At 46.2% G+C, this 12,700-nt stretch overlaps 1 protein-coding gene across 1 annotated transcript in view; it reads right to left on the bottom strand.

Moving 5' to 3' along the window:
- LOC126419799 (protein still life, isoforms C/SIF type 2) overlaps positions 1-12,700 on the bottom strand; it is a 924,442-nt gene that overhangs the window by 199,154 nt on the left and 712,588 nt on the right. Inside the window, exon 4 of the mRNA XM_050086986.1 lies at positions 7,820-7,963. Within this exon, the coding sequence (XP_049942943.1) occupies positions 7,820-7,963 (144 nt within the window). The remainder of the gene's footprint in view (positions 1-7,819; positions 7,964-12,700) is intronic.

The raw sequence follows: 12,700 nt of genomic DNA, 5'->3' as shown, positions 1-12,700 counted from the left end.
TGGGTATATAGAGACCATGTCCAATGCCGCCTCCAACCGTAGTGAAATGGTGCCAACAGTTTTACAAAGGTCGCACAGAGATGGCTGATGTTGATCTGGAAAGAAGGTCGTCGACATCGATCACAGACGAAACGGTCCTGGCTGTCGAGGAACAGATTCGCAGCAACTGCTGATTTTCCGACGATGAGGAAGATCACACGCCAGTTCTCGAATGGCTCCGTGACCAAGCAGCGGATTTATATGGCCCATGAACTGAACGATTAGAAGAACGCTCTGATTGTTGTTTACAGAAACTTGACGACCATGCTGGGAAGTCGTCTCTGCAATGCAACATGCAATACAAGTTACATGACTTACCATAATAATGTGTAACTTACTTTGTGAAGTCCCATTGCTCCGCTATGTCCTAAATCGTAATAAAGATGATGTGATGCGGACTGCTACTTACTGTGAGGGGGACTGAGATATGGTAGTTATTGTGGAGGATGTTGAGCAGAAAAGGATGACAACTGCCTTTGTGGGAAGCAGCTGATAGTTGGGATGCAGGTGTTAGGACAGGACTGGGATGCTGACTGGTTAAGGATTGGGTGGGTTCGAGCCTTCATCTGTTGTGGAATGAGTAGGTTATTATGGTTATAAGAAAGGTGGATCACAAAGATGACTTCCCGTTTTGGGGAGAGGGGGCGATCGAAATTCCGTTGGAAAAGGATATAGAGTGCACGGAGATGGAGGGAAAGTGGGCAGCGTTAATTGCACAGGGCATGCTTCTCATTGATGGGGGTGACTATAGGGTGATGTCGGAGAGGCGCAGGTGTTATATTGGAGGAGATGTGGCAATTGGATTGACTCGCAGAAAACACGGGTAGGGGAAGTTAGACGGACGTGGAAGGCAAAGCTAAGTAAATGGCGCTCGAGAGTACGGAGGGAGTGATCAAATTTAGGGTGGGGGCGTAGGTCCATGCACCTATGGCATACATAAGTATGGGACAAATGAGGGTCTTGTAGGTATGGAGAAAATTAGGAGGAATCAGCTTAGTTTCAGACAGAGGTACTTAAGTATTTCAAAAAAATGGCTCTCGGCACTATGGGACTTAACTGCAGTGGTCATGAGTCCCCTAGAACTTAGAACTACTTAAACCTAACTAACCTAAGGACATCACACACATCCATGCCGGAGGCAGGATTCGAACCTGCAACCGTAGCGGTCGCGCGGTTCCAGACTGCAGCGCCTAGAACCGCTCGGTCACTCCGGCTGGCTTTAGTATTTCATTTAGCGTTACTAGATAGTTGTGAACTTTGAAGTAAAATGTAAATGTCGTGTGAGTAGGGCCTCCCGTCGGGTAGACCGTTCATCGGGTGCAAGTCTTTCGATTTGACGCCACATCGGCGACTTGCGCGTCGATTGCGATGAAATGATGATGATTAGGACAACACCCAGTCCCTGAGAGGAAGAAATCTCCGACCCAGTTGCGAATCGAACCCGGGTCCTTAGGACTGACATTCTGTCGCTCTGACCACTCAGCTACTGGAGGCGGACATCTTTGAGTTACAGATTTAGGGTAGAAAATTTGGTCGATTTTTCCTTTCACTATTGCCTTCGTTTTTGTAGCGTTGATGGACAGGTACCACTGATTACACCAGGGGATGAATCTGATGAGGTGGGTGTGTAGTCATGGGTACAATTGATATAAAATTACTTTAAAAGTTGTAGCTGAAACAAGAAAACTGCCCAAGGCGACTCTACTGTAATAAAATCGTCATGGTATCGTACTCTAGTGTGATAATAATTTAATCGGTATTTATTAACACGGACTGCAAAGCGCGAAGAATAACTGTACTCCAGCAGCGACAGCACCGGCCTGGCTCGCGCCGACTGCTACAGCCATGCAGCTGCGCTGCTCAGTCGCTGTTAGACTACTGGTTACTCTTTATGCTTTACTATCTCTTGTAAACTAAAGCGACAAAAATCATGGCATAATGATATGCATATATATATATATGTCGGTAGTATCGCGTACACAAGGCATAAAAGGGAGATACATTGGCTGAGATGTCATTTGTACTCAGGTGATTCATGTGCAAAGGTTTCCAATTTGAATATGGCCGCACGACGGCAACTGACAGACTTTGAACGCGGAGTGGTAGTTGGAGCTAGACGCTTTCGGAAATCGTTAGGGAATTCAATATTACGAGAACCACAGTGTCAAAAGTGTTCCGATACTTCCAAATTTCGCAGTGGCGCGGTTCCGGACTGAGCGCCTTAACCGCGAGACCACCGCGGCCGGCGGTAATCATTCTTGAAAATTACCACATTCATTAAGCATTTTCAAATGAACTAGCGATACTAGGTATCAGTGAAGTGGGAACAGATGTGGAAAAGAATGTATATGGCTGACACGCATGAAATGTTTTAAGGTAGCACAATGTAGCAAAAGACTTAACCCACGCCCGGGTTCCCGGGTTCGATTCCCGGCGGGGTCAGGGATTTTCTCTGCCTCGTGATGGCTGGGTGTTGTGTGATGTCCTTAGGTTAGTTATGTTTAAGTAGTTCTAAGTTCTAGGGGACTGATGACCATAGATGTTAAGTCCCATAGTGCTCAGAGCCATTTGAACCATTTTTTGAAAAGACTTAAATAAAGAAATCCACTACAGTTACATTCCGAAAACAGTATGCAAATGCCTTTTATGATCAAAGAAACATCTTTTTTCAATTATTTTGCCGGTAACAGGTTATCGTCTCATACAATGTCTAACAGCGGAACACAATCATTACATGAATGCAGTTTCACGTGAGGAATCACAGCAAATATTGAGAAGCAGCTTCTAATAAAATTGTGTGCCTGTAGAATATCGTATGAGTTGTGTGACTGGATTCGTGACTTCCTCTCAGAAATGTCATAGTTCATAGTAAACAAAGGAATGGCTCTGAGCACTATGCGACTCAACTGCTGAGGTCATCAGTCGCCTAGAACTTAGAACTAATTAAACCTAACTAACCTAAGGACAGCACACAACACCCAGCCATCACGAGGCAGAGAAAATCCCTGACCCCGCCGGGAATCGAACCCGGGAACCCGGGCGTGGGAAGCGAGAACGCTACCGCACGACCACGAGATGCGGGCAAAGGAATGTCCTCTAGTGAAACCGAAGTGACGTTTGACGTTGCCCATGAAATTATTATGGATCCTCTGCTCTTCTTAATTTACAGAAAAGATCTTGGAGACAATTTAAGCAGCCACCTCAAACTGTTTGGAGACGACGCCGTAGTTTACCGTCTATTAAAGTCATCAGAAGATTAAAACAAATTAATAAAGGACTCAGACATCATGATGCGAAAAGTGGCAACGATACTAAACAGCGAAAGGAGTGATTCTCCACTCTTGTACTAAAAAATCCGTTACATTACCGATACACGATAAGTAACATAATTTAATGCTTGACGATCCAAATAAATACGTAGGGATTACAACGACGAACAACTTAATTTGGAACCAACATACAGAAAATGTGGTGGTGAAGGCAAACAAAATAAAGCGTTTTATTCACAGAACACTAAGAAGGAGCAACAAACCTACGAAAAAGACTGCCTACACTACGCTTGTCCTCCCCCGCTAGACTACTGCTGTGCGGTGTGGGGCGCTACCTGACAGAACTTACGGAAGACATCGAAAAAGTTCAAATGAGTACAGTTCGCTTTATATTTTCCCAAAATAGGGAAGAAGTTTTAAGTAATATGATAATCGAGTTGGGATCCTAATCACTGTAACAACGAATTTTCGCTGCAGCGAGATCTTTTCACGAAATTTCTATCATCAGCTTTCTTGTGTAAAATATTTTGTTGGTTTTCACAGACATAGGGAGAAATGCTTATCGCAATAAAAATTGGAACGCGCACGGGAAGGTTTTGAAGTTCGTCTGTCTCACATGATGTTTGAGTGTGAAACGGTAGAGAAATAGTCTGGTTCGCTGCCGGAAAAAGTTGCAGAACTCTCAAGGTCTGTATTCAGTGGCGTATGTGCATGCTGGCGGCTTGTAGTATTTGTGATTCTCTTATTACGGTCTTCGGTAATCAGATTGCGCTCAGGAGGCCTGTCTATGCACTCTCTTGACTCTGCAGGCCGTAACTGTGCTGAGTTTAGAGGTGGATACTGTTTGTAACATTCATTCTAGGGTTCAACCCTGCCCCACCGACGAGTACATACTGCTACTGAACATCTTCAGCCATTTGAACGGGGTCGCACTGTGCTCCTGTGGGAAGCTGGATGAACGTATCGACGTACTGCTGCACTCGTTGTGCACAGTGTCTCAGAGGTATGTTGTTGGTTTTAAACGGTGATCTCTGGAACATTGCCATAACTGTAGACCAGATTCTGGACGTCCGCGTAGAAGAGACATACACTATGAGATCAAAAGTATCCGGCCACCCCCAAAAGATACGCTTTTCATATTAGGTACATTGTGCTGCCACCTACTGCCAGGTATTCCATATCAGCGACCTCAGCAGTCATCAGACATCGTGAGAGAGCAGAATGCGGCTCTCCGTGGAACTTACGGACTTCGAACGTGGTTAGGTGATTGGGTGTCATTTGTGTCATACGTTTGTAAGCGATATTTCCACACTCCTAATCATCCCTAGGTTCACTGTTTCCGATGTGATAGTGAAGTGGAAACGTGAAGGGACACGTACAGCACAAAAAGCGTAAAGGCCGACCTCGTCTGTTAACTGACAGAGACTGCAGACAACTGAAGAGGGTCTTAATGTGTAGTAGGCAGACATCTATCCAGAACATCACACAGGAATTTCAAACTGATTCAGAATGGACTGCAAGTACTATGACAGTTAGGTGGGAGGTGAGCCGGCCCCTGTGGCCAAGCGGTTCTAGGCGCTTCTGTCTGGAACCGCACTGCTGCTACGGTCGCAGGTTCGAATCCTGCCTCAGACATGGATGTGTGTGATGTCCTTAGGTTAGTTAGGTTTAATTAGTTCTAAGTTCTAGGCGACTGCTCGCATAGTGCTCAGAGCCACTATTTGTGGGAGGTGAGAACACTTTGATTTCATGGTAGAGCGGCTGCTCATAAGCCACACATTACGCCGGTAAGTGCTACATGGCACCTCGCTTGGTGTAAGGAGCGTAAACATTGGACGATTAAACAGTGTAAAAACGTTGTGTGGAGTGACGAATCACGGTACAGAATGTGGCGACCCGTTGGCAGGTTGTGGGTATGGGGAATGCCCGGTGAACTTCATCTGCCAGAGTGTGTAGTGCCAACAGTAAAATTCGGTGGCGGTGGTGTTGTGGTCGTGTTTTTCATGGAGGGGGCTTGCACCACTTGTTGCTTTGCGTGGCACTGTCACAGTACAGGCCTACTCTGAAGTTTTAAGCACCTTCTTGCATGCCACTCTTGAAGAGCAATTCGGGGATGGAGATTGCATCTTTCAACACTATCGAGCACCTGTTCATAATGCACGGCCTGTGGCGGAGTGGTTACATGATAATAACATCCCTATAATACACTGGTATGCACAGAATGCTGACCTGATCCTAGACAACACCTTTGGGATGTTTTGGAACGCCTACTTTGTGCCAGGCCTCACCGACCGACATAGATACCTCTCTTCAGTGCAGTACTCCGTGAAGAATGGGCTTCCACTCCCCATGAAACCTTCCAACACCTGTTTGAATGTATGCTTGCGAGAGTGGAAGCTGTCATCAACGCTAAGGGTGGATCAATACCACATTGAATTCTAGGATTACCGATAGAGGGTGCCACTAACTTGTAAGTCATTTTCAACTAGTTGTCCGGATACTTTTGATCACATAGTGTACGTCAAAATCGACGCCTTGTGCGAGAAGTGGTGCTCGGCCGAACACCATTCAGCGGCAAATTCCGGGCATATGTTGCACCTTACCAGGGAACATAGGGAACCGTCTGTTTGCAGCATTATGAAGACCACGTGTGTCTGTGGCCACGCTTCCACTGAGACCGCGACAATGCCAAGCATGTGTCGTGAAAGAGTTGACTGGAGAATGAAATAGCGTTCTGTTGTCTTCAGTGATGAGAGCAGATTCTGTTTGTACGCGAGTGATTGGCGTACATGTGTATCGCATAGAACTGGTGACATGCCAGTTCCATAGTGCATTCGTACACGTTACACAAGTCCCAACCCAGGCTTCATCGTGTGGTACAGATGTGATTTGCAGTCACATTCGGTGCTTGCACAGGATAAAGTAACCACATCCCGCTGCACTGTACGGGTTGCTATCCCCGTGCCATTGGTATTTTTTCGACAGGAAGGAGCTTTTTTTTTTTTTGAGATCACTATATCTCCCGTCGATGGAAAACTTATGGGACATAGCGAAAACAGAAATTGCTCGTTCTCCAGAGACCGCAAGAACCACTGGCGCCTTGCAACCAAAGTCGCAATGTGCTTGGACAGTCTGTAGCAGGATGCTATTCGACACCTTTATGTTCGTTTGCCTGCGTGAATATACGCCTCCGCGTCGTTGTGCGATACTGCTAGAGGGGGCTGGGGGGGGGGGGGGGGGCGTGGGGGGAGGTGTACACTGTGTACTGTTTGGACAGCCATCACGGTGACATTGGTGTTTCGTTTGGTCTGAATTTGTTATCATATAGTGCTACAATGATGCTCTGTCACCACACTTGTCAAAGACATGACCTTGTCCTCGAGGGTGTTGGTTTTTTCCGCCAGTGAATTTCGATGGACCCTCTCCCAAACACGTGTTAGTAGCAGATCAGTCATATAGATGCAGATACTACAGATACTATTAGGCCTAAAATAGAAAACCAACCTAAAAATGTGTAATATATCTATAGGAATAAAATGAGAGGGTGACACATAGGTGTCGAAACACATATGGGTAGATAATAAGAATGAAGAATACACCGTGTTTTGCTGAAGGAATAGTCTTTTAAATACCAGATTTAATTCGTAAAAGCAATGGGTGCTCCTAGAGTGCTAAGTTAAGCGCAGTCTGTTGGGTCAGTAATTAGCTTTAGCTAAAACTTCCGGGATGAGAGGCAGTGGCCGATATACATGATGATTTTTGTATTACATGCTTCTAGGGATTGTAGAGGCGACTTAGGAGATGAAGTATTGATAAGGAACACATGTCTGGAAATCTGGAGATCAGACCACTTTCAAATCTCCCGCTTCGTGATAGGCACACAGCGGAGACAATGAGCTCCGATCTGTGGGGCGTGGGAGCGGATGACATGGGCAATGTTTTGAATTCTTGTCCTCGGGTTTTCTTCTAAGGGACGAAGGATGTCCTCTTCAGACGAGAGTGCAGCGCGTCTGTGGAGCACCGCAGTCAACCCTTCCAGTTTTGGACCTACCAATTTTTCGCAGCTGTTGTAATCGAACGAAAATAGTGCGTGATGTCATAATTACAGCAGGGACTGACGGCGGGGTCCTCTTCTTAACTTCTGAAAGTGATTCAGTCTTCAAACTTATTTCACTCCCAAACGATACACTTGCGGACATGGGTTCCTTGTCAAAACTTCATCTACTAAGTCCCCTCCATAACCACTAGAAGCCTGCGGTAGGAATCATGAATCACCCTGTATCAAGCTATTGGCTGCGGGAGATGTCTTCGCAGTTAAAGCGGCAATGAGTATGCGTCGTTGTCCTCGAAGATGTCTCCCGCAGTGAGAGACGAAACGCCAGCTAGCAGTTTAATAGTTCAACTACAGCCTCTCAGCCGAGGAGTTATAAATGTAGTAAACATTGGCCGTGAAAGCCTACACTGGCGGAGTAGTGAGCTGTCGGACAGCAGTACAGTGTGGAGAAGCTTACCGACTCGATGGCCTTCTCAAGGCGGAAGATCTCTTCCTGCAGCAGGTGCAGCGTGCCCGTCTTGCCGCGGTGCCGGGCGAAGGCGGCTGCGCACGCGGAGTGGATGCTGTTCACCCAGTTCTCCAGCTCCACCTGGCACGGCGCCTGCAACACGAGGACAAAGCACTCGCTCAGGCGACTCCGAATCTGCTCAGTCGCTTCCAGGTTACACGATACACATTTGGACAGCAAGGTAACACAAGGAATAGAAGTCTAGTCTAGCAATTTATTTCTAATTTCTGCTACCAGTCACTTTTTAATTTTATGTTCAATCTAACATAATACAACGCGTTTCTAACCTACTCTGTTCATCTTCAGACGTTTATACATACATACATACAGGGAAATGTTACTTAAAAATAAACAATCTTAAACTATAAGAATCTAGAGCTCTTTGCCCATTGTTTGTTACTGCAGCGGTTGGTGTGGCATTTGGGAGGGGGGGGGGGGAGAGGGGGGCCGTGGATGGCTAGAAATCGAAATCAGTGCTGGTGTTCTTCCTTTTGGTTGACTGTGTATGATATCACAACCTGTATAGGACGTAGATAGATTTGCATCAGTTATATGTTACGAAAATAGTGTGCAAGGCTTTTATATGACAGTTGATCACTTACGATTTCATCATCTTGCTGCTTCACTTGCATCACTGGTGTAATGGCAGAGCTGTTGATTAGCATTACACTACTGCACATTGTATTTTATCACTGATTGCCAACGTAACTCACAGTACAAATTGCTTGGACATATATGTAAACTTTTCGCACACAACACGAGATAGCGGACTGTAGCATGTGAGTCTGTATGGATTATCGAGGTTTTGTATCGATATTCTTGGTACTGACAGATTTGTAGTCAACTATTTACATTGACACATCTTCAATCTATTGAGTTAGAACTAGCTTAAGACTGTTGAAGAATTCTGAGTTTTGAAATCGGTTATTTCATTAAGAATGTTATCTCCATGCTTTGTATTATGTATGAAAATTTCCATGATATCCATTCTGCTACTTTTTCCTATTTTGTGTAAAATTTCGAGATTGTCTTCGATTTTCAAAGGGTGGCCTGTGTCTTTAATGAGAGTTGCTACTGCTGATTTGTTACATTTATCAAGCCTGTAACAGTCTAAGTGTTTGGAAGGTAGGAGACGAGGTACTGGCAGAAGTAACGCTGTGAGGACGGGGCGTGAGTCGTGCTTGGGTAGCTCAGTTGGTAGAGCACTTGCCCGCGAAAGGCAAAGGTCCCGAGTTCGAGTCTCCACCCGGCACAGTTTTAATCTGCCAGGAAGTTTCAGTCCAAATGTTCTTTGAATCTGGTTCTGAAATTTCTGCCTGTTTGGCCGATATAATATTTATTACATTGGCTGCAGGTAATTTTGTAAATGCCAGATGCCTCAAGACTTGTATCTGGTGGTTTTATATTGTGAATAAGCTTCCTACTTAAGTTGTTGTTGGTGCTGAAGCTGATTTTTACTTCTGTGTTTTTGAATAGTCTTGCTAATTTGTCAGATACTATTCCAAGATATGGCATTTTTACATATTTGACTGCTGAAACAGTGTGAGGGTAGTTTGATGTTGTTTGCTCAGTTTAGCAAGTTTATGCACAACAAATATATCGTCCATAATGAACTGCTCAGTAAGGGTTGTACCTGATTATATTAGTAGATTGCTTCAGGCACTTTTATTTTCATTTTAACTCCACTACGCGTTTCAATAGTTATGCAGTGATCTTCAGGTGTATTAGCGCACGTCTGCTTTGTTGAACTCAGATGAATTGTCTCTTTAACGGACAGAGCTGTGATAGTGAGGCTGTATGTCATCTTGCATTCAAGAGAAAACGTAAGCGTAATTTAATGAACTGATCGGGTTTGTACACTGTTCTGCTGTATGTGGAAGCTGTACTTGGAGCATATCTGGGGGGAATATACGCTGTCCAATCACATTAATGTGACTACCGCCTATGTAGGACCTCAACGTGCAATAACCGCTCACAGATGGGAGTTGGCAGCACTAGCAGTGTAGGGTGCATAAAGCCCGTCGGGGAAAGGGGGCGGGGTCGGAGACCGCGGGAAACGATGCAGTCATTGCCGAAATGCGTAAATGGAGCGATTTACCTGACGTTCAAAAGAAAATAATCAATGGCTTTCAGGTCAAGAGCGGAAGCATTTCCGAAACGGCGAAATTTGTAAATTATTCACGCTTCGCCGTCGTTTAAGTATACAGTGCAACGCAAAATGGCGCTACCAAAAATTAGCGCGGAGCAGCTGTGGTGTACGACGGGTCATACACTATGTAATCGTGACTGGTACATTTAGCCATCGCGAGAGCGTTACAAATCTCATTGTGAGTTTGAAGTGGGACACATTTGCAGATAGGCGACGCGCTAAACGGAAGGGGCTGCTCACTAAATTTCGAAATCCGAACTTCGCCGAGGATGTAGAGCATATATTATTACCACCAACTTTCAAATCGCGCAATGATCACCATTCAAAGATAAGGGAAACTAGAGGTCGTACTGAGGCGTTCAGACAGTCGTTTTCCCACGCGCGTTCCGCGAGTGGAACAGAGGAGGGGAAATATGACTTCGGCGCGAATTGCACCAAATGGTTCAAATGGCTCTAAGCACTATGGGACAACATCTGAGGTCATCAGTCCCCTAGACTTAGAACTACTTAAACCTAACTAACCTATGGACATCACACACATTCATGCCCGAGGCAGGATTCGGGCCTGCGACCGTAGTAGCAGCGCGGTTCCGCACTGAAGCGCCTAGAACCGCTCTGCCACAGCGACCGGCCGCGAATTGTACCCTCCGCCACACACCGCTTGGTGGGTAGTGGAGTATATATGTAGGTGTAGATCAAAAGTACAGCCGCGTGGGGTAGCCGTGCGGTCTGAGGCGCCTTGCCTCGGTTCGCGTGGTTCCGCCCGTCGGAGGTTCGAGTCCTCCCATGGGCATGGGTGTGTGTGTTGTCCTTAGTGTAAGCTTAAGTTAGATTAAGCAGTTTGTGAGCCTAGGGACCGATGACCTTAGCAGTTTGGTCCCCTAAGACCTTACCACAAATTTCCAAATTTTCGAAAAGTATCCGGACACCCCCAAAACATACGATTTTCATATTAGGTGCATTGTGCTGCCACCTACTGCCGTGTACTCCATATCAGCGACCTCAGTAGTCACTAGACATCGTGAGAGAGCAGAACTCACGGACCTCGAACGTTGTCAGGTAACTGGGTGTCACTGGTGTCATATGTCTGTACGCGGTATTTCCACAGTCCTAAACATCCCTAGCTCCACTGTTTCTGATGTAATAGTGAAGTGGAAACGTGATGGGACACGTATAGCACAAAAGCGTACAGGCACACCCCATCTGTTGACTGACAGAGACCGCCGACAGCTGAAAAGAGTAGTAATGTGTAATAGGCAGACATCTATCCAGACCATAACATAGGAATTCCAAGCTGAATCAGCATGCACTTCAAGTACTATGACAGTTAGGGAGGAGGTGAGAAAACCTGGATTTCATGGTCGAGCGGCTGCTCATAAGCCACACATCACGCCGGTAAATACCAAACGACACCTCGCTTGGTGTAAGGAGCATAAACATTGGACGATTGAACAGTGGAAAAACGTTGTGTGGAGTGACGAATCACGGTACACAATGTGACGATCCGATGGCAGGCTCTGGGTATGGCGAATGCTCGGTGAACGTCATCTGCCATCGTGTGTAGTGCCAACAGTAAAATTCGGAGGCGGTAAGTGGTATGGTGAGGTCGTGTTTTCCATGGAGGGGGCTTGCACCCCTTGTTGTTTTGCGTGGCACTATCACAGTACAGGCCTACATTGATGTTTTAAGCACCTTCTTGCTTGCCACTATTGAAGAGCAATTCGGGAATGGCTATTGCATCTTTCAACACGGCCTGTGGCAGAGTGGTTACACGAAACAACATCCCTGTAATGGACTGGCCTGCAGACAGTCCTGACATGAATCCTAGAGAACACCTTTGAACGCCGACTTCGTGCCAGGCCTCACCGACCGACATCGATACCTCTCCTTAGTGCAGCACTCCTTGTAGAATGGGTTGCCATTCCCCACGAAACCTTCCAGCATCTGATTGAAAGTATGCCTTCGAGAATGGGAGCTGTCATCAATGTTAAGAGTGGGCCAACACCATACTGAATTCCAGCATTACCGGGGGGGGGGGGGGGGGGGGGGGGAACTTGTAATCCATTTTCAGCCAGGTGTTCGGATACTTTTGATCACATAATATAGATGACGGAGGTGAACATTGCCTGCGGAAATGTGTACGGGTGAATGTATGTGTAACTGTTGTGCTACTGACCGCCCAGATGAACAAAGGTGTTTCCCAACGACTGTTCAGCGAACCAACGCCGTGTACGAGCTTCTGCAACGGGTGCTTAGTTCAAGCATCCATGGTGACTTCTTTTCATCGACAACGACGCCTGGAATTTGCACGCCAGTACCGGAACTGGACATCTATTGAGTGGCGACAGGTGGTCTTTTCAGATCAAAAATGGCCTTTGGCCTGTAAAGCGTGAAACGACTGAAAGCAAACACTCTGCAACAGTCGTCGGAAGTATCCAGAACAGATAAGGGTGCGTCATGGTCTGGGGAGTGTTTTGGTGATATTCCCTGGCCGGTCTCTTTATCCTGGAAGGCACAATGGACAAATCTGGAGTACACATCTATCCTTGGCGACCATGACCACCCGTACATGCAATTTGCTTTCCTCGGCACAGTGGCATCTACCAACAGGATAATGCACCGTGGCACACAGCGCGCATTGTACGTGCGTGGTTGGAAGAGCACCAGAATGAGTTTACCGT

Source organism: Schistocerca serialis, chromosome 9 (assembly GCF_023864345.2).
Source record: "Schistocerca serialis cubense isolate TAMUIC-IGC-003099 chromosome 9, iqSchSeri2.2, whole genome shotgun sequence".
NCBI lineage: Eukaryota > Metazoa > Arthropoda > Insecta > Orthoptera > Acrididae > Schistocerca > Schistocerca serialis.
This window is presented reverse-complemented; position numbering and strand designations above follow the sequence as displayed.